Source organism: Ambystoma mexicanum, chromosome 10 (assembly GCF_040938575.1).
Source record: "Ambystoma mexicanum isolate Mex_15411 chromosome 10, UKY_AmexF1_1, whole genome shotgun sequence".
Classification (NCBI taxonomy): Eukaryota; Metazoa; Chordata; class Amphibia; order Caudata; family Ambystomatidae; genus Ambystoma; species Ambystoma mexicanum.
In genome coordinates this window covers 1,235,127,579-1,235,148,506 of record NC_090932.1, presented here as the reverse complement: position 1 = coordinate 1,235,148,506, position 20,928 = coordinate 1,235,127,579, and the positions used below count along the sequence as shown (strand labels likewise).

The following is a 20,928-nucleotide window of genomic DNA, read 5'->3' as shown; positions in this document are numbered from 1 at the left end:
GTCTCTCCCGTGGAGCCTTTGTCCCCCCCGGGCCAACCGGTTCTCTTATACTCCCTTGCTCTCCGACTTCCATGTTTGGTTCTTCCAGGAGTTCTCCCGACACCCTACGAATATCATCCTCCGTGACCAGGGCATATTTGTATCCCTCCAATTCGAAAGAAAGTGAAAAGGGGTACCCCCATCTGTATCGGACCCCCTTGGTCTGGAGCATTTTCGTTAGCGGGGAGCACATCCGACGTCTCGCCAGAGTGAAGGCGGACAGGTCCTGATACACTGAAATCCGGGCCTCCTCCCAGACCACCGGGCCCTTCTTGCGTGCCAGTTCCAGGATTTTGCTTTTCTCCGCGAAATAGTGGAATCGTACGAGGATGGATCTGGGGCCTCTGTTAGCCGCCCCTGCCCTGTGGGCTCTGTCAATAGTAGGTTCGTTCGTATTTGCACCTTCGAAAAGAGTACCCACCACCGCATTTACGGCTTTGATAATGTCCATTTGCGTTTCACCTTCCCGCTCAGGAAAGCCCAAAAAGCGCAGGTTACAGCGGCGTTCCCTATTTTCCAAGTCATCCAGCTTTAGGGAGCATTTCTCTTCTCTCCTCTCGAGCTCTGATAGGCGCATGTCAAATTGAGTCTCCGAAATGTCGTTCGAGGCTGTGTTATTTTCGAGCATTTGGGCCCTATCCTCTATATTGTCCACTTTTTTATCCAGGGTGTCCAGCCGTACTGCTATGTCCGCTCTGAAGCCTCTTATTTCCTCTAAGAGGGCAGCCATACCTTTAGTGACTGTACTAGTGTCTGACAGTTCCTGATGAGTCGGGGCCGCCATCTCCGGGTTGGTTGGTGGGCTTGGGTTCCGATGTCTAAATCTCTGCAGGGACTCCTTCCAGTTCATAGGCTCACCCCGACCATCTCCCCTAGGTCTCTTTCTGAGTGTTTCGGACCGAGTGGGCTGTGTCACTGCTCCAGAGGGGGGAGGGCAACCAGAGGTCTCCACTGTATAGGGCCTAGGCTTCGTGCTCACTGTTGGGGCGGGGGGTTGCTTGAATCAGAGCTCCAGGCCGTGGCTTGCAAGGGTCTATCGCTCTCTGTCCGTGCTTTCCGTCGGGATGCCTCTACGTGACATATACTCCTGAGGGTGGACACTTTAGTGGAGCCCAGCAGCAGGCGCATTAGGTGGCCCCCGGGGCGATCCCCTCTGCCCTGAATGCTGATGTGTGACCAGGGGCCCTCTCGTACCGTATGGTGTCCCCAGAGTCCGCTCCGCCTAGGGGAGCCTGTGCTCCGAGGGTCGTCCGGAGAAAAATGGCCCTACAGGCCAGGAGGAGGACAGTAGTTAGTATGGCGCCCTCCGCGCCTGTTGCGTACGTTCTTACGCCGGCTCCCTGGGCCCCCCGCGCTCCGTAGGAGAGTCCAAGCCGCAGGGCCCGGAGGAGGAAAGAAAGCCCAAAGCACTTTGTGGCCTCGCCCGGAAGCCCCTCACCGGCGCGGGCCTCGCACAGGCCGCAGCTGCTCCTCTCCGCCTGGTATACAGCCGCTGTAAGGGGAGGCCGGCCTTAAGGAGCAAGCGTCAACTCACTCTTCTTCCCGCTGCTGAGCCGCCTGGATCAGCCGCGGTGGCCAATGCGGCGGGATGTCGCTCCCCTGGACCCCAGCTCAGCCGCGGCTCTCCGTTACTTCTCGCGGAGCCGCGGCGCGGGGGAAGGCGGGGCTCCCTCTCCCTCCACCTCCCGAGCTCCAGAACTCGGCGAAATCTCTGAGTCGGAAGACCGGAGTTGGGGCGTTCAGGGGCCCCGAGGTGTCCGCGGGCCGCGGGAGGGGTCGGCGCCTCACTCCTGGGGGTCGAGGGGGGGCTCAGGTCCCTCTAACGGCGCCCTGTGGAGGAGACTAGTGCAGATGCGTCAGTGCATCTCTGCGCCCCCTGGTGGTCCCTCCGTGTCATGCTTTTTTGCCTACTGAGGCTGGGGCTGAGGAGGGGGACTGGAAAAAGCACTTGTGAGCCACCTTGTGCTGCTTGTGCCTGTAGAAGCCCCTGAAGTCTCCGAAAGACCGACCCTTGTCTGAGCACTGGTGCGCCTGGTTATACGCCTTGCGGGTGGACTTAGTGAGGATCGATAAGGACTTGTCAGTCTGTGAACTTTCCTTCTTATCGAGTTCCTCGTCCGTAGTAGATGGAACAGATCGCCCCCCTCGAAAGGAAGGTCCAGTATACGTTCCTGGAAATCAGGGTTCAACTTCATAGCCCATAGACAGGCCGTCGTCTTCATTGCAGTAGTAATACATATGGCACGCCCATAGGTGTCAATGTGGGCCACCGTGGACTCCATTATGTCCTGCGCTTCTATTTTGGCTTCAGCCAGCTCAGCCTTGAAGCTCACCTCTGCACAGAGAGCTCAGTAAGGAAATTGGCGATCTCTCGCCAGAGCCTCTGGTTGACCACAGCCAGAATGGCATCCGCAATGGACTGGCGCAGATGGAGACAAGCGTTGGAATAGATTTTCTTCCCATATGCTTCCAGGATCTTCTCCTCCTTACCCAGGAGTGCAGAAGCTGATGTAGTTGAGGACGATTGTGGCTTGGAGTAAAGTGAAGCTGCAGCAATCGCAGAGGAGTGTGGCTGGCGGTGTGCCGACAGTAAGAGGGGGGTCCCCCTCCATTTGCCTAAACTTGGCATTGAGGAGCCTATTCGTAGGCTGTGTAGAGTGTGGCTTTGAGCCATCCTTTTTTAGCAAGCGCCACCATGTCCTTCGGCATTGGGATTCCCATTCTAGCCGTGGGGCGTAGAGTGAGAACCTCTGCCAATACTCCCACCTATGGTGGTTCCACTTCTGGCTCTAAGATTGCCAAATACTCACCCAGGCCCGCCGGTCCTTCGTGAAAGGCATTGGCCGACAATGGCGTGTCAGGGTGCTCCTCTTCATCCATGTCCACCAGAGTATCCTGCTGGTCCGGTGCAGCTGGTGGAGTGCTGGGAGCAGGGAGCTGTGGCGTACTGATAGGCACTGTAGGCTGCTGCGGCAGCATAAAGGGGCTGCTGTGTCTGATAGAGGAAGGGGCTGCGTTGGGCCCGGAGGAGTCGGACGCAAGGGCAGGGTGGCTATCGGTGCTAGAGGCTGTACTGGAGGGTGTATGTCCCGGATAACATCCCTAAGGATGATGCCCATCTGCGGGGACCTCATGAGATTCCGAAATTTCTCAAAAAAACGGTCTTCACAGGCCAGAGGAGTGCTTGGTGGAGCAGGCATAGGCGCAGGCCCCTGAGGTTGCTGAGACCTGGGCGCACCCTGTCTTGCTGTATCTGGCAAGGTGCATCTGCCCTGCGGCGCTGATGGATATGCTGTGGGCCAAGTGCCAGTCGATGACCAGTCCTACCTGGAAACTTGTTCCCCTACCTGGTCCCCAAAGGCGCATGGTGTCGGGCGAGCCGCCATTTTGTCTGGCCTGGCAGCCATTTTGTCCGGCTTCATGCCATGTGCCTGTGTCGTTGTGCTTGCCCCGCTGGGCCCAGTTTCCTCCAGGACACGGGCAGTGGAGGTTGAGGCATACCCTGCACCTCAGGACGGGGCCTGGTAGGCAGAGTGCCCTCGGCTGTGGCTCCGGTAGTGCTGCATACAGGCGCCAGTCCGGTATTGGGGCGTAGTACCTTGCGGTCCCTCAGCGGAGTCACCGGTATGATCTCGCGACCCCTCGGCCTGGTGGCCGGTATCTGAAGCATCCTCGGTACCTTTGCTGGTACTAAGACCCGAACGCTCCCTCCCACTCGTGCGCTTCCTGGGGAAGGCGTTGCCTTTGCGGGGTGAAGATGAGAACAGTGCACCTACCTTGGGCCTGTTCTTCTGTTTAACGAACACCTTTAGGTCCTGGGGAGGCAACTTCCTGAAGCGCTCCCTCCACCTTGCTAATCTGTTCTTCAGAGCGTGTGGTGTCAGCGCGTCTCACGCAGTACAACGTTCCCAGCCGTAGTCGGGGTTAAGGCAGCGGTGGCAGAGTGCGTGGGGGTTGGACATAGGGATTAGACCCTTGCAGGCTGGACACCTGCTGAAGGCTGCCGACGTCGACATGCGCCGGGGAGGAGCGTGGCACCAGAGGACATAGTGGTGCCTGATTGAAAAAGAAGAAAACAATGATAAAAGTACTTCTCCGGGGAAGAGCGCGAGGATTTACTATGCCGGAGCCCTAACCCAGGAGTGCTGGTGAAAGCGGTCCGTTCCCGTCGATGCGGAAAAGAGGACTGGGGAGTGGCAGCGGTGGGCGGAGTCAGGGGAGCGCTTGCTTCCAGGGCAGCACCCCACGCGCATCTAAATTTAAAGGGGAAGATGTTTTTTCTGGTGAAAAAGGTTCCGTCTCCTGTCCCTAGCAAGGGAGGCTCAAAGTATGGAGGAAAGAGGACGGGACGTAGGAGTACTTCTACTCCCACATCCAGGGAGTGTTTGTGCACCAAACCCATCTTCGAGGCAATTCAACCATATGTACCCTCCAATACATCCACTCGAAACCTGGTTTTAACCAGAGCCTTCCCTGTGGTTAGGGCTACCACATCCTCATCTCTATATAAAATCACATCCCACGCCCTCTGGTGTGGCATTTGGAGGTAATTGGCTAGTCTTTGTGATGTGGACCATCCTTAACATCTTTCTCAGCTGTGGAGGACTTCTGTATCAGGGTCTAAACAATCCCACTATGACACCACGTGCCACAGGTGACCTTCAGATACTCAAGACTCCAAAAGATGGTCCAAAGGTTTTTATTAGGCAGCACTGAGGCTGAAGCTGAATGCTACGCGCACCATCAGAAGTCAGGACACATGCAGACTTGAAATCCGCTGCTGCAAAAAGGAAAGGACCAGAAAACAAGCCCCCATACTCCTACGATTCAGATAAGAACTCAAGACCTACATCTTCAAGGAGTCTACTCATCAACACCGAGGCTACCACTACACCCTCGCACCATCTGACTGGCTAGATGCCAACCACCCCTTTCCTCCCTGCCACCCGATACAGCTTTACCACCCTCCTCTGTGCCCCTTTGTATCCTAACTCCCACGTACATCTGTTCTGTTATCTCTGAAAAGCGCTCCGTTATGCATCTGTATTGTTGTATACCTGTGTAAAGCGCTCCGTTGCTTCTCGAAGCTACGTTGGCGCTCAATAAACACCAAATTAATAATAATAATTATAAAAAATATGATCTGCTAATGGCTGTCCCTCTCGTCTCCCATGGGCTTCTCACTGACCTACCCAGTATTTCCATTTCCTTGGATTGGTAACTAGAGATTAGTAACACCTACTATCTATTTCCTGACTAGAGCGATAGCCTAAAGGTGTCAGCCTTCTGTATTTCACTCCTTCTGGTAACGTACTAGGGAAAAACATATCCTAGCATCCCCATGTTTTTAGGTTCTTCCAGATGGTCTGGTGCCTTTTCAACAAGCCAGTTCCTGGCACTCTGTTCTTCCAGGTCTTTTTTGCTGATGTTCTTTCCCGATCCTTCACCTCTCTCCCCTTCCTCCTCTCCATCTCTCCCCCTATGCTCTCTTCTCCTGTCACTTTGATGGTTACACAATCTCTCACTATTCTCTCTCTCCCCAGTCTCCTTTCCTTTATACTCTTAACTCTCCTCTTCTCTCTGCTCTCCAATACTCCTCATTGTGTGATCGCAAACGGAAAAGAGAGCACTGAACAGAATGGGGAAGGGCAGGCATTGGGTGGATGAGTATGTCACTGTTCACCTGTAACAAGGTATAAGGGGTGGGGAATAGGGCCCTCCCAACCCCTGCACCCCCAAATCTGGGGCAGGACTGCTCTGGCAAAACACATGGTGGGCCACCCGCCCCAGGTTGAGAGAGGTCCCTGTATGGTTCCTTTCATATCTCCGTTGGCAGGTCTGGCAAGAGTATTCTGGTCTTTATGTATGCTGTCCCACTGGTACTCGTGGATGCCAGACTGAAGCAAGTTGACGTCCATCTGCGCGTAGATGAGAGGGGCAATGGAAACTGTTTGCAGGCACTGGCCCATGCAATGAAAGAGATTTTTTAACACTATGGGCACCATTATATGTGTGCCGGTATCCTGACAGTAATTCCGGCGGGATATGGGCAAAATGGCCTACTGTTTCCGTCGCCTGATATTCCAGAATTTCCAGGATATTACAGGTGGCAGAAAGGGCAGTAAAACTCCATTCCATGGAGTTCGATGGGACTCCATGGAGGGGACTGCCGGTATTACAGGTGCAGGTATTACCGGTGCCGGTAATACTGGCAGTCGTTTGCCGGCGGCGGCCTGATTTACCTCAAGCTCATGGCTGGAGGTAAATCAGTGACCCCCTCCGGCAAACTTGTAGTTTTGTGGTGTGTTAAAAGTGCCGGTCACGGAATTACCGGCTCCTTTACCAGCACTTTTCATGCACTGCAAAAATTGTAATGAGACTCCATGAGTTAGTTGAAGCTGCAATGGCGATGGGTGTACTGGAGATGATGGAATGAAGGGGAATTGGGATTAGGTATCTGAAGCATGTTACGGGGGAAATAAGATCATATCTGTCTTTTAGCCATTATGTTTGAGGCCAGTCTACTCCTTCCAGTTCTTATGGCCACTGGGCATTTGGCTGTGTGAGAGAAGTCACTGTGGTATCATAGACTTCAAGAAGACCTGAATGTTGTTGGCTTAGGAGTGAAAAGAAAGGTTAAGACCGTAAAGAAGCTTCATGAGAAGGCTCAAAAAGATATTCAAGATGATGGTTTTTGCGTCTCAGCTCAGGCTTACGGGACCCCACCACAAGTAACGGGCTGAGAAGAAAGGGGTGAACATCCCGTGTTAATAGTGAATCGTCTAGAAATAATACATTCCTTTAATTTTGCAGTGGTTCATAAACCTTTTGAGGAGTATGAAGGAAGATCTTGAATGCCAGAGATCAACCCTTGGGGATTCACATGGAGTGGCATTTGCCATTGGCAAGAATAAGAATTCCATACCAAACCAAGATAATGGCAGTCTCAATGCTATGTCTGTGACAAAATACAGTAGTGTTGGTGCTGAAAGACAACCACATACTCCTGCATCGGCGCATTACAAATAAATAAATAAGGTAATAGGTCTGTAGTTCCTAATGAAAGAGGGCTCCAGTAAAAAAGTGGAACTCCATTTATGAACCAGTCTTTGAACAAGAACGAGTTGCTAGAGAGTGATAATAAACAGTGATTGTAGGTGTACATCAAAGCCCAGGCTTCCCTTTTATTTAAATAATAAATACTGTCAAACAAAAAGAAATGGCCCCCAGTACTTTCACTGCATGCAGTGGAGGGATCCTTAGCTCTTCTACCTACATCACATCATTTCCATCTTGCAACAAACCAGGCATGCAAACATTCCTAGACCAATCTTCCTCACCTACCAAAACTCTGATAAAATATCAAAATGCATTCAGGCCTTGGGGGAGTGGTCGGCAAGTGAGTTATAAAAAACCCTGGTTTGATTATCTTACTCTCCTCCACAGACTTGCAAGTACAGACCAGGGATGTAAATAATGAAAATAGCATTCAGGTCACTGTTTTGTGTTGAGCAGAATCATAGTTAATATTACTACATGTCGCAAAACAACTAGTAGAGTGCTGTTACTTAAAGTGCATAGTCCATAATGGATCCAATTCTTCAAAAATGCACAACATTAATTTTAATACATTTTGAAGACAGAGCAACGGAGGGATGGATGAAGAGCATATTAGAAGAGGAATAATTACCTTGTTGGGGTTGTCATTCTTTATCTTTAAAAGAAGGTCTCCTAATATGGCCTGCGTATAAAGCCCACTAACCAACCAGTTGGGAATGTTAAGGCAAACTAGCTAGGAAAAACAAAGCCAGTCTCACCTCTTTTGGATGGTTTAAGAAATAGGGAAAAGTTCTTCCACAGTGAATTTCCAAAATCCCATCAGCACCAATAGGCTGTTTGGGTCTTGTCACCTTAATTATCTCTTCTGGCTGATTTAAGGGTCACAACACAGGGTATTTATTGCTTTAGTTAGAAACTCAAATATTTACATGACAATTCTACATTCCTGTTAGCCATTTGACAGCCCTTGAGTACCAGAAAAGATTATTAATCCAAGCACAGTGAAATGCACTTCTCAGAAACCTTTTAAATCCATCAATTTTCCAGCTCTTGTACTAAGCATGCATAAAGCCTTTGCAGAACTTCAAGCTACATATTGATGTGCGCACCAACAAGTACACAAATATATATATACACACACACACACACACACACACACACACACACACACACACACACACACACACACACGCGCGCGCTCTTTAGCTGTAATGCCAAACTAGCATCCCACCCACTTGACAGTCCTTTGAGAAAGAAATTAAAAGAAGAATTCAAAGGGGAAATATTGACCTACTGCTGGAGCAGGCATGCATACCCTGGCGGGACAGTATCTGCTAATAATGCTAATCGAATCTGCAGTGAGTCCTTCATGAGCCTTGGAATAAAACTGAAAGACTGTCCACCCTGCACTGCTATACAAGACTCCTATGCATCCTACCTCATCAAAAACATCTCCGGAATGGCTCAGCAATCCACATTCCTACAAATACAGCATGGGTTCCAGAAAGGGGTTGAACAGAAATAAAGTAAAGCTTGTCTGGCAATACAAGAGGGTTATAGACAACATAGAACACTTTCATTTTTGACAGACAGTAATCAAATAATTGGTTAAAGATGCTTTTGTGGTTCTATAGTATGACCATTGACTTGGCTGTGAAAGACGTGACAAGGCATCAGCGGGTCAGAAATAGCAAGCACCCCCCGCTCCATCAGTTTTCATTCATTTTGCACAGAGGGAAATATATAAACTAACCAAAGCTGGACCGCCTGTATCGGAGGCAAGGTTCAAAGTTTTGGTACAAAGCCTCTTGTTTGGACGGAAATCTCAAGAAAAAATTGTCCATAGCGATCAATAAGCTTGCACTATGAACGGCTGGAATGTGGGGTCAAGTGAGGACAACCCAAAAGCCATTGCCAAGAGCATAAGATGATAGTGTTGTTGAATTTCACAAGTGTTGGCGGATCAGTAACTGAGTGGTTTGCCTGCCATTGGCAGCAAAGTGCATAGTAACTTCTGCAGGATATCAAAGAGAATCATGATTCTGGTGCATTCTCCCACTGCTCCTATTGCTGTGGAAAGTTGTGCTTTACATCTGGTAATCCCTCCTGCTGCTGAGACGCACTTTCAACATCTTTGGTCAAGTTATTATGTTCCTGGACCACAGTGCATGTGTGCGCCATGTCTTCTGGGTATCGGACTTGCAGCTCATCATTTGCCAGGTAGTAAGTGCCAGAAAACTCAGAGAAGTAACGCCCCATCTCCAGGTGAGGAATCTCCTGGACTTCAACATTGTATTCCAGGTTCTCTGTGGAAATGGGGCAGATAAACAATACTGTATAACATTTACAAAAACATTGGAACAGACATGAAAAAGTGACCATAACAACAGGAATATTTCTAAACAGGCCAGCATTGCATGTAAGAACACACAGTACACAGAATGAGCGATGTCTTATGGGATCATTAGGACACATTTGGTTTTCCTCAGTAAAATACTGCATGAAGTAATTAGCGTTACTGCAAGCAGTATTTTGATGATGGTGGCTCCATTATGACAGGCCAAAATTGCATTTTTTCTGAAATCAGTATTTCATTACTACAGGTCTTTTTAAATAAAAAAAAAACATTTACAGACTCATTTTCATCCCTATTTCATGGATTCCGAATACTACCTGCTCTTACAGTTATTGCTATACTTATAGTATCCCCCTTATGGATGCTTTTAAAGTAATATTCAACATAGGCCTAATCTAGTTAACAGTACACAGGGAACCAGTGAACGTAGCTGGGCACGAGCACAGAAATTAGCCGAACAGACCAACTACTATTAGTCTTTGGTTATGTGGGCCAGATTCTCAAAACCTTTTTTGGCACAAGCAATGAGAAGCCCATCTCATCACTTGTGCCAAAATAAGGATAAGGCCCATTCTTAAAACAAATCTGAATGAACACATCTTGGATGCACTCATTCAGATGCCATTTTTCACCACGAATAACAGGAGGTATTTCTTTGCATTTAAAACAGCCTCCTGAATTTACAAACACAATACGCTTTTAAATGCGCAGAAACAAGGGTCATTCCCCCCCAAGGTGCAAATCATGAATTTTGTTTTTATTTATGCATTTCAATCACCCAAACATGGATGGAAATGCTTTTTTTTTCTCCAAGCATTTCACCAAGACGGGCCCTTTACAGGCTTGTCTCAGTGAAATGTTCTTCCATCAAGCACGTGGTTGCTGGAAGCACACTCCTGACACTAATCTATGCAAGAGAGCTGGGCAGAGGAACTTTGTTCCCATTTACATGCCCTCCAGAAATGCTCTTGCCACCTTTGAGAAAAAGGTGACCGGAGCATTTCTGAACATGGTGCAAATTAAAGGAGTGCATTCTCTGCGCTAATTTCATTTGTGCTACTATTTGAGAGACTGACCCTATATGTCCAAGTTTCCCCAACAGCAGTAACCTTAAGCAAAAAAAATCATGTTTGTGGGGGTGCTGTTTGCGCGCGATGAAGATGGCGTCTTGAGGAAGAAGCTCCGTTGCACGGCACAGTGATCTGGCTTTGTTATGCATTTTCCGACTGCTGATATCCATATAAAGCGAGAATTCGCTGGCGGGGCGGCTGTGGCAGAGTCCAATGAAATGCTGCCTTGATCTACCCCTGCCCGAGGCTGCTGTGGCTGGCAACCGTCGGCACCACGCCATCACCCTTGCTGCTGTGCTGCCGAGCTCCGGCGCGAAGACCTGAGAGCCATTGGGGAAGCCCCCACTGACCTCCCCGATCCTTCAACTGGTGGAGCAGCAGAACGAGCGACTTGATCTGAGCCTTCCATGGGCTCCTGCTTTCGGCGATTTCGCTGGTTGGCGGCCCGGACTGAGTGGCCCGACTGCTGTTGCCCTGCCGCTCCTCTGCCTCGGTGCTCGCAGCATTGTGGCGGCCGGCACTGTCCTGGACTCTGGCCCCTGGTCGGGGTAAAACTATCCTTCCCAAACCGGCCCCCCTTGTTTGTTTGTTTGTTTTATTATTTATAATGCGCGAACATGCCCTAGGGTAATAGGGCGCAGCAGTTACATGTATATGCAAAGCTTGGTTACAACAGTGTCATTATTTACATACAGGTGTTAAATAGAGGGTATATACAGAATAAATCCTAATACAGATGGATAGTGCAAAGTAAAAATATACAATGGTGCAGACGGCTTGCTTACATCAGCAATATATACAAGTATGGGTGATAGTAGGGTGAGTGTGTGCAAGTGTACAATTTGGTGGAGGGGTGGTGCTCCCCACAGTGAAATCTAGCTACTTATTGTATTTAGTGATCATTCGCTTTCAGCCACAAGATAGTGTTGGTCCTGAAGTTTTGGTAGGGAAGGTCAACTCTCAGTGCAGGAGGTAAGGAGTTCCATAGTTTGGCTGCTTGCACCGGGAAGCTGTTACCACCAATTGTGGAGTGATTGAAATTGGGAATAGATAAGCAGTCTTTGTTTTTTTATTTTTTTATTTGGTTTGGCTGATAAAATCAACCTTTCAAATGCCACAACAATATAAACATTTACAGTATAAAAAAAAAAGTTGTTTTTTTCCATTTCAATTAAGCAGTCTTTGTAGGCTGTTCTAGAAGGTCTCAGGGAGGTCCGTCTGTGAAATCTGTTGACCAAATAGATGGGTGCAGCGTTATTCAGATTTGTGAGTGAGTGACAGAGTTTTTAAAAGAATTTTGTCATTGATTAGGCGCCAGTTGTTCTGTCGGCTACTTTCAGAGATGTGGTCTCTTCTAGAGATGCCGAGTGCCGCTCTCAAGGCATTATTTTGTAGGGTTTGGATTTTTCTAGTAGTGGCTTTAATTGACCCTAGATAGAGGGCGTTGCAGTAGTCCAGGCGAGACAGAATGAGGGCTCTGGCCAAGGTTGTGCAACTAGTATCGGTAAGAAATGGCTTAGCTGTGCGGATCAGTTTGCATGCGTAGGCCGTGGAGGATGCTAAAGAGTTAACCTGTTTGGTAAATGAGTGGTTTGCATCTAGGTAAAAGCCCAGCGTTTTTAACTCTTGTTCTATTTTGATGCTGTTGCCATCGATTGTGAAAGAGGAGTAGTCAGGTCCTAGTTTTTTTAGGCTAGAGATAGTGCCCAGGATGATGAGTTTGGTTTTATCATCATTCAGGCATAGTCCATGTGTGGCCATCCATGCCTGGATGAAGATGTACACTCTTATTTGCCAATGCCAAATCCGTTTCATAATCCCCAGAAAGCGGGAGGAGGATCTGGGTATCATCTGCGTAATTAGTGTAGGTGATACCGAGATGATCCAGATCATCGAAAAGGGGCTTGGTAACAACGTGGGTGAGACACAAGAACCCTGAGGCACTCCACAGGTGATTGGTATGGGGTTGGCAGCTGCTGTGGGCGAAAAGACCCTCATGGTTCTACCCACACTGATGCCTGCTGTCCATTCTTGTTGAGTAGGAGGCGGCGCTGCGGTGGTGCCGGTGGTGTCGCGGCTGGACCTGCTGCCTCCTGGCCTGTGACCTGACTTCCTGGACCTATTTGTCAACAAAATCCACAAGGTTAGTGCTCCCTCTGGTACGCTCGGGTGGCGAGGGCCTGCTTCCCCTGGCTGGGGTGTGCTGTGCGCTGCTCCTTCACCCTGAGGCACACACGCAGCAGAATCCTTCCTGACCCCCCCCTGACGGTGCTGCCATCTGCGGCCCGACCCCCCGCAACCGAACCCCCATGGCGTGCGCATACTGGAACTATCCCTGTTGACCCTATCCTCTGTGGAGCATATTGAGGGTTGATGTTGATCCTGTGACTTTCCACTGGTCCAGATGCAGTGCGGGTCCGGCCCACGCACTGTGTTCTGGGCCGGGCAGCTGTGCAAAGGTAAAATGTATCTGGCTGGGTGACTAAGGGTACCCTTTGGGGAGACTGACAGCCGTGGGCCCCCTGGGGCATACACACTGCATTTGGTCCCCCCTACACCACTTGGAGGACCATTATCTATGTGTGTAGCTGACAATTTGTGCTGTGCCGGTTGCTGGCATGTGGCAGGCCTTCCTTATATGACAACCTTGAGGTACTGTCTCCCAGTCTACGTAGACGGTGTGGCCACACTGCACGCTGCCATAGATGGACATGGCTCAGTTGGGGCCCACTGAACCACCCTGTTGCTGTACACTGACTCCCTCCTGCGGCCCTCGCACCCAAACCCCTGCTCAGGAATGCATTGCAAATCATGCCACTGAAATAAACTGGGCTGGCCTCGAACACAGCAGCCTGGCCTGAGGCTACAAATACTTTGATCCTTTGCCCATTGCGAACATTGGGTCACACGACTAAGAAGATAGGACACATCCACACTGGCACAGTCCGCACTATACTAATGTGAGGGGGAGGTAGTGGTCACACCGGATAGTGGCGCCACGCTGGGGTTAACCCCCCCCTTGTCGCACAAGGACAGGATACTGCAAAACCTGACACGGCATGGAAGTTACACAGAGAGCCCTTACAGTGTCAACAATACGTACAACAGCCACCAGCACTGCAAACGAAATGACGAAGGGAGCCGTAAAGAAGCAAAGCTCCATCAACATGTTAACGAAAACTGCCCCCAAAGAGCCGGAGGGAGCATAGGGCGCGCGTGGGCCATCTGGGGATGGTCCGGATCAGCAGGGCCCCAGTGAACTCCAGCGCACGATGGAGTACATGCACGAGGGGTTCACTACACTACATTCAAATCTCAACGATATGAGCAGCACAATCTGCTCCATCAAAGCCCGGATGGATAAAACAGACACACGTATTACTGAAGTTGAGGACAGAGTGAGCATGACAGAGGATGAAGAGACTTTGCTTAGGGCAGATGCTACTGCACTTTTGAAACAAGTCCAGTTCATCGGCAAGAAGAATGAAGACCTAGAATCTAGGTCCCGACGCAACAATCTTAGAATAATCAGCATGCCTGAAGATAATGTGAAAGGTCCAATGGAAGACTATGTGAAGTGAATGCTGATGTCGGTTCTGGACAGCCCTAAAATGTCACCAACCTTTGCTATCAAGCGAGCCCACCGCACACTGGCCCCTCTGCGGCCGATTATAGTCTGTGTCCTAAATTATCGGGACAGAGATACGCTGCTCCGTGCTGCAAGGGCTAAAGGAGAGCTGCTACTTGGCTTACACAGAATCCACCTGTACCTGGATTTCTCGGCATCAGTTCAACAGGATCGTAAATCATTTATGGTAACCAAGAGAAGAGTCTGGGAGCACAATGTGAAATATGCAGTGCTCTTCCCTGCCAAGCTGCGAATCGAACACAACAACAAAGTATACTTTTTCGCCCTACCTGAGGAGGCCATGCGATTTGTTGATGAACACTTTCCGGGCTGACCATTATGAAAAAACTATGATTTCTCCAAAGTCATTTAAACCCTACTAGTAACACTGCAAGGAAAGACAGGGATCTGGCGGGGACAAAACACCTAGCCTACACTGGGAGTTATCCACTTATTGCCCAGTCCACTATACAGCCGGTCAAAGCATATTAGTGACCGAAAATGCTGAAGCCAGCTGTGTCGAGCCGGTGTCAGTCAGCACACAGCCCCCTGCATGCAAAGTTGCCGATGCAGTTGGGATGTTCACAATGAGGAAGCCATTCCTCTGATTGTGGGAGGAGCTGGGAAGTTGGGTTAAAGTTATAAAAAATGTGTTTGGCATGTTCGTATCTATCGATAGCAATATCTACATGGATAACATACGCATATATTTGACAAATGACATAGTGGTGGCTGGCAACTATAGAGTGCATCGCCCCGATGGGAGCTGACCAGATACGACTTGTGAGTTGGAATGTAAAGGGGTTGGAAACCCGATCAAGAGGCTGCACCTGCAGCTATACTTAGAACAACATAATACTCGATACTATTCCTGCAGGAGACGCAGGCATTGGCACAATATTGCGAGGCCTTCACCAAAAACTGGGGCCCGGAACGCTACTACACTACATAATCGACCCAATGCAGGGGGGTTATGACCCTCGTTCACAAATCCATACAATATGCTCATACCAGAGCCCACTCTGATCCAGCAGGGTTATACGTTTTCCTGTATGGGAAGATACGGCACCAAGAGGTTCCTCTTCTCATCACATATGGGCCTAACACTGAAGACCCCAATTTCTATGCAGCAATGTTTCATTTACTGGCACAATACCCCTTAGTCACTGTTATTTGGGGTGGCGATTTCAATAACATTATGGACCTTAACCTAGACAGGTCTAGCTCCAAGCCCCGACAGCTTACCAGAGCAGCACAGGTGCTTCATCAGGGACTTGCGAAGCTAGAACAGAGCTAGAACTGACAGACGCTTGGAGGGCACTCAACGCAGGGTCGCATCAATACTCATATTACCCAACAGTACTTCCACCTGCTGAACAGTAGAAACACAGGTGATCCGGTGGGAAGCCTTCAAGGCATATATACAGGGGGTAGCTCTTCGAACCGAGAGTGGGATACTTAAGGGGATGCGCGAAGATATGCAAACAAGTGAGGCCCACCTGTGCCAGTTAGAGCAAGCCCACAAAGCGTGCCCAAACAATCCTATCCTTGGGGACATAAAAATAGAACTTGACCAGTTATGGGCAAATGCAGACAGGGAACTGAAATTCCTGGATTGCCCTAATCTGGCAAGGAAGCATGGTGAAAGTGAACGCACGGGCAGGTTGCTCACTAGAATGGTCCGACAGGATCAAGGCAACCAACATATCCCTTCCATACAAAGTGCATCGGGTGCATTGGTACATACCACTACGGGAGTGGGTCAAGAGTTTCACACCGTTTATTCCAAGCTATACGCTAATTCAGACATTATGACCCCACAAGATATAGATAAATATTTAGACGACCTACCATAAACGCCTCTCTCAGACGACACCAAAGCGGTCCTTGATAGCTTGATTACCTGAGAAGAGATCTACCGAGCCATCTAAGCTGTCCCAGCTAGCAAGGCCCCCGCCTCAAATGGTCTAACAATTGACTTCAATAAACATTTCAAGTCCCGCCTCATCCCTGTGCTTATGGTAGTTTGGTCGGAAGCCTGTTCGTTTGGTATAACCCCACCCCGCCCCCCACACTTCGGGAGGCAGTAATTACAGTCCTACTTAAGGCCGGAAAACCCCTTGAACAGTGCGGTTCTTATCAACCCCTTTCCCTCATTAATTCGGATATATATTAAAATCTTTGCCAAAGTATTAGCTTTGCGCCTGGCCCCATATATGACGCACATCATTCACCTGGACCAGTCAGGGTTCGTTCCTGGATGCTCCATGGCACTCAATTTAAGGAGCCTCTTTAACATCCTGGTGCAAATAGATCCTGAGGGACAGGCGCTTGCCGCCACCGTTGATATTTGGAAAGTCTTCAACTCTGTGTCCTGGCAGTTTATGGGGGCGGTATTAGCAAAATATAACTTTGGACCGCATTTCATCTCTTGGGTAAAGATCAATATAAGCGGTGGAACTAGACAGGGCTGCCCGCTATCACCCTCGTTGTTCGCCATGGTTATAGAACTGACGGCGGATGCTATCTGCAGTAAGCATGTGCAACAGGAAATCTGTCAGGATTCCATGGTATATTTCTAGAGTTTCAAAAGTTCACAATCTTAAAAGACACACTGTTATCATACCAAGATAATTCTCATAGACATCTATTACTTACATACTTGATTTAGAAATTATCATTTAACAATAAGACCTTTAGACGTAATTCTATTTAGAAGTATGATGTTCAAGTTATTTTTTTATTATAATTAAAAGAATTGTACAAAAAATTCCTTAATAAGATTTCAGGAATCACTTCTTTCCCCAAGGCAAGATGGAGGGTTAGTACAGCAACAGTGATTGGAGGAAAACATTGATGAGGTAGTTTGGAATTTTGAACAGAGTTCTAAACTGCCTTTCATTTTAGTTGCCTTTGTGGCAGATCGCAGTCTTTTTAGCTCTGAGAGAAGTTTTAAGAAAAATCTATAGTTTACTTTATTAAGAAGAGTTATTAATTCCAGACTTCAGAAAAGAAAGACTTATATTCAAGAATTCTTAGAAGACAAGAAGTTACAGAAGAAGCAAGCTAAGTTATTCAAATATTGAAGATATATTACATGGAGTGAAATTCGTTGTCTTTTTAAAAAAAAAAAAAACTTTCATAGACAAGAAAGAACTGTATTTTATTCAGAAATTTAATCGTTACAATCTGATGTTATATTCTGCAATTGCGAGTTACTTTTTTGTTAGTTTTGATCCACGCGCGATGCTAATCTAATTACTAAGTAACGCGCGGTTTGTTCTAGAAATATTTCATATATATATATATATATATATATATATATATATATATATATATAGAGTTTGAGTTGAGTTATATTTTTATCCAACTCTATATATTTTAGTGACGAGCGCGAGCGTATCTTTTGCCTCGTGTTCGCCGTTAGTATTAAGGTTAGAGAAAAGAACCTTAAGTTTTTTACGTACTACGTGTACGCGTCATCTCAACTCCGGAAAATAGTGCTCGGCGCGGCTCGTACTTCAAGAATTTAGCGTCGATTCCTGTGTAGCTCTTAGTCAAGGAAAAGAAGCGTCGGCAAGTGCGCGGTTCGTTCATTTTTTAGTTAAGGAAAAGTGCATCGGATGGATGCGCGGTTCGTTTTGCGTCAGATGGATGCGTGGTTCGTTTAATATTGAAGATACGTCGGAGGGATGCGCAGTATCTTCTGAAGAATTAAAAAACATTTATTTATGCGCAATTCTAGAGTTACAAGTTCTCCAATGATAAAGACTGTTCTCAGAGAAAATATTTGAGAGAGAGTTTGGCAACAATGACATTCTATTGATACTATTGAAAAGAAGATTTGTCTGAAGTTTAGGAAATCCAAGAAAGTTTACACATAAATGAGTTTCCAAGAAATACAGAATTAATTGTTCAACATCATCAGAAAAGAATGCCTATCAGCACACAAGCATAGGCAACAGGTATTTCAAAAGAAAGTAAATAAGAGAGAGAGGGAGACAGAATTATTGATCAGATATATATGCTATTGTTTTTTCCCTTAGATTTCACAGACACTGAAGAGAGAATAATCCAGTACCAGAGAGCATCAGACATCAGTGTTATCCAGTGAAGATCTGTCTTTGTTTTGTTCTCCAATTCCCCTTGGGTTTGCCAGCTTGGTAGTTTTATCTTCTTAGAGACTATTGGGCAGGCATACTTGGGGGGTCTGGTGGGCCAGCATCACTCCTGCAGGAAGATTCGAGATTGGACCTGACAGAATGAAAGGCCCACGTAATTAAATCCTGCCTGACTGATGATGGACACCGAGTCAGAGTTTAGTCTGGGAGCAATAGGAAAGATGTTAATGGAAATCAAAGAAGACTTAAGGTTAGCCAAAAGTGAGACTTTAACCTTGGGACCTAGAATGGAAGAATTAAGTAGTTTGATACATAGATCAGAAATGCCAGGACCATCAAAGATTAGCAAGGCCATAGATTGAGAACCCCCAGTCTTGTATCCTGAGTTGGAAGAAAAAATGCAAATAGTTGACAGAGAAGAGAAAAAAAATATACATTTAACTCCCGGAATTTCTACTCCATTAGCGCCTCCAGAAAGATTTGGTGGAGATCATAGAAAGTTGAAAACGTTTTTAATGCAATGCGAGCTACACTTTTTGTGTAGACCAGAAGCTTTTCCTACTGGAACAGCTAAGGTGGCTTTCTTAATTTCTTATTTGACTGGGGAGGCTTCAGCTTGGTCAGTGCCTTTAGTAGAAAAAGGAGCTAATGAAATAAGTGATTGGAAAATGTTTAAGGAAGAATTCAGCAAAATGTTCGATAGAAGAACCTCATCCTTGTGTGTTGATAGTGAGTTATTGGAGTTACGACAGGGTAACAGAGAATTGGTGACTTATAGAACTCAATTTAGATCACTTGTACAGGAGAGTGAGAGGCCAGAAGATAAGAGGGCTTCCATTTTTTATAGAGGTCTAAGAGAAGAATTAAAGGATGCATTGACTACAATAGTAGAGAGACCAAAAGTTTGTGAAGATTTAATTTCTTTAGTGATTCAATTAGACCTAAGGTTATTTGAGAGGAGATCTGAAAAACGAAAAAATAATTCTGAAAGTAGAGTTCGGAATAGAAGTGATCGTCCCAAGATAGAACAGAATTCAGGAAAGGAAGTTAAAGGACAGGTAATTGAAGGTAAGGTCAGAGGTCCTTTAACTAAAGAAGAAAAGGAGAGACGACGTAGGGAGAAATTGTGTTTATATTGTGGAGATGGAACACATTTTGCAGGAAGATGTCCACGTGCTCCAAAACATTTTTCAACCAACACAGGAAAAGGACAAGTTGTGGCGAATACCATCCAATCAGCATGACCACATATCACTTTAAATGTATCCTTATTTTGGGAAGGTAAGATAAGGTGTGGCGGTCCGTGTGTGATTGACTGTGGGGCCACTGGGAACTTCATGGATTTGGCTTTAGCAAAAAGATTAGGAGTGCCTCTAGTTTCTAAAGGAATTCCTGAACAAGTGAGGGCAGTGGATGGTACTCAATTAACATCTGGTTTGATTACACAAATGACGGATATTATAAGAATGAAAATTGGTGAGAAACATGATGAGGACATAGTAGTTGAATTAATTGATGCACCACAGTTACAAATAATCTTAGGTATGCCCTGGTTAACATTACACAATCCAAATATTGATTGGGGAAGAAGAGCAATGTTTGATATTTCAGGATCAGATTCAAGAGGAAAAATCAATGGTTCAGGGAATTTGTTTAGCTGCAGGAGTAGTGCAGGAACATTTGATAGGTGCTGTTTCAGGAAACTTACCTGATTGTTATCAGGAGTTCAAAGATGTTTTTGATGAAGTAGCTAGTGAATTACCACCACATCGTTCATTTGATTGTAAAATTGATTTAGTAGATGGTGCACCCATTCCGTGTGGACGTGTTTATGCATTGACAGAGAGAGAATGAATATTTGAAAGAATATTTGGATGAGAATTTAGCCAAAGGTTTTATTAGACATTCTCAGTCCCCGGCTGCATCACCATTATTTTTTGTTCCCAAAAAAGACAAAACCTTGAGGGCATGCATTGATTATAGAGCCCTAAATAAGATCACTACCATTGATCTCAGTGATGCTTGATAGGATTCAAGGTGCAAAAATCTTTACTAAATTGGATCTTAGAGGAGCATATCACTTAGTAAGAATAAGAGAAGGGGATGAATGGAAAACAGCATTTAGAACCCGTTATGGTCTATTTGAGTATCAAGTCATGCCATTTGGCCTTTGTAATGCTCCTGCTGCATTTCAATTCTTTATCAATCAAGTTCTTCGAGAGTTTTTAGATGTGTTTGTAGTGGTATACATAGATGATATTCTGATATTTTCCAAAGACTTAAAGGAACACAAAGAACATGTTAGTAAAGTATTAATTAAATTAAGAGAAAATCAATTGTTCGCAAAACTAGAGAAAAGTCAATTTCACACTGAAAGAGTAGAATTTTTAGGATTTGTTTTATCTCCTGAAGGATTGGAAATGGATTCTGCTAAGGTAAAAGCTGTTAGAGATTGGCCTCAGCCTAACTCAGTGAAAGACTTACAAAGTTTTATCGGATTTGCGAATTTTTATCGCAGATTCATACAAGATTTTTCTCAAATTATTTCCCCGATAACTAGATTACTAAAAAAGGGAGTAAAGTTTGAATGGACTAAAGAAGCTGAAGAGGCGTTTCAATTTTTAAAAGACAAGTTTGTGACAGGTCCAATCCTAT

At 46.7% G+C, this 20,928-nt stretch overlaps 1 protein-coding gene across 1 annotated transcript in view; it reads right to left on the bottom strand.

The window, feature by feature from the left end:
• Positions 1-7,971: 7,971 nt before the first annotated feature.
• FBXO21 (F-box protein 21) overlaps positions 7,972-20,928 on the bottom strand; it is a 580,830-nt gene continuing 567,873 nt past the window's right edge. The window contains exon 12 of the mRNA XM_069619209.1: positions 7,972-9,404. Coding sequence (XP_069475310.1) covers positions 9,163-9,404 — 242 coding nt within the window. The 3' untranslated portion in view covers positions 7,972-9,162. The remainder of the gene's footprint in view (positions 9,405-20,928) is intronic.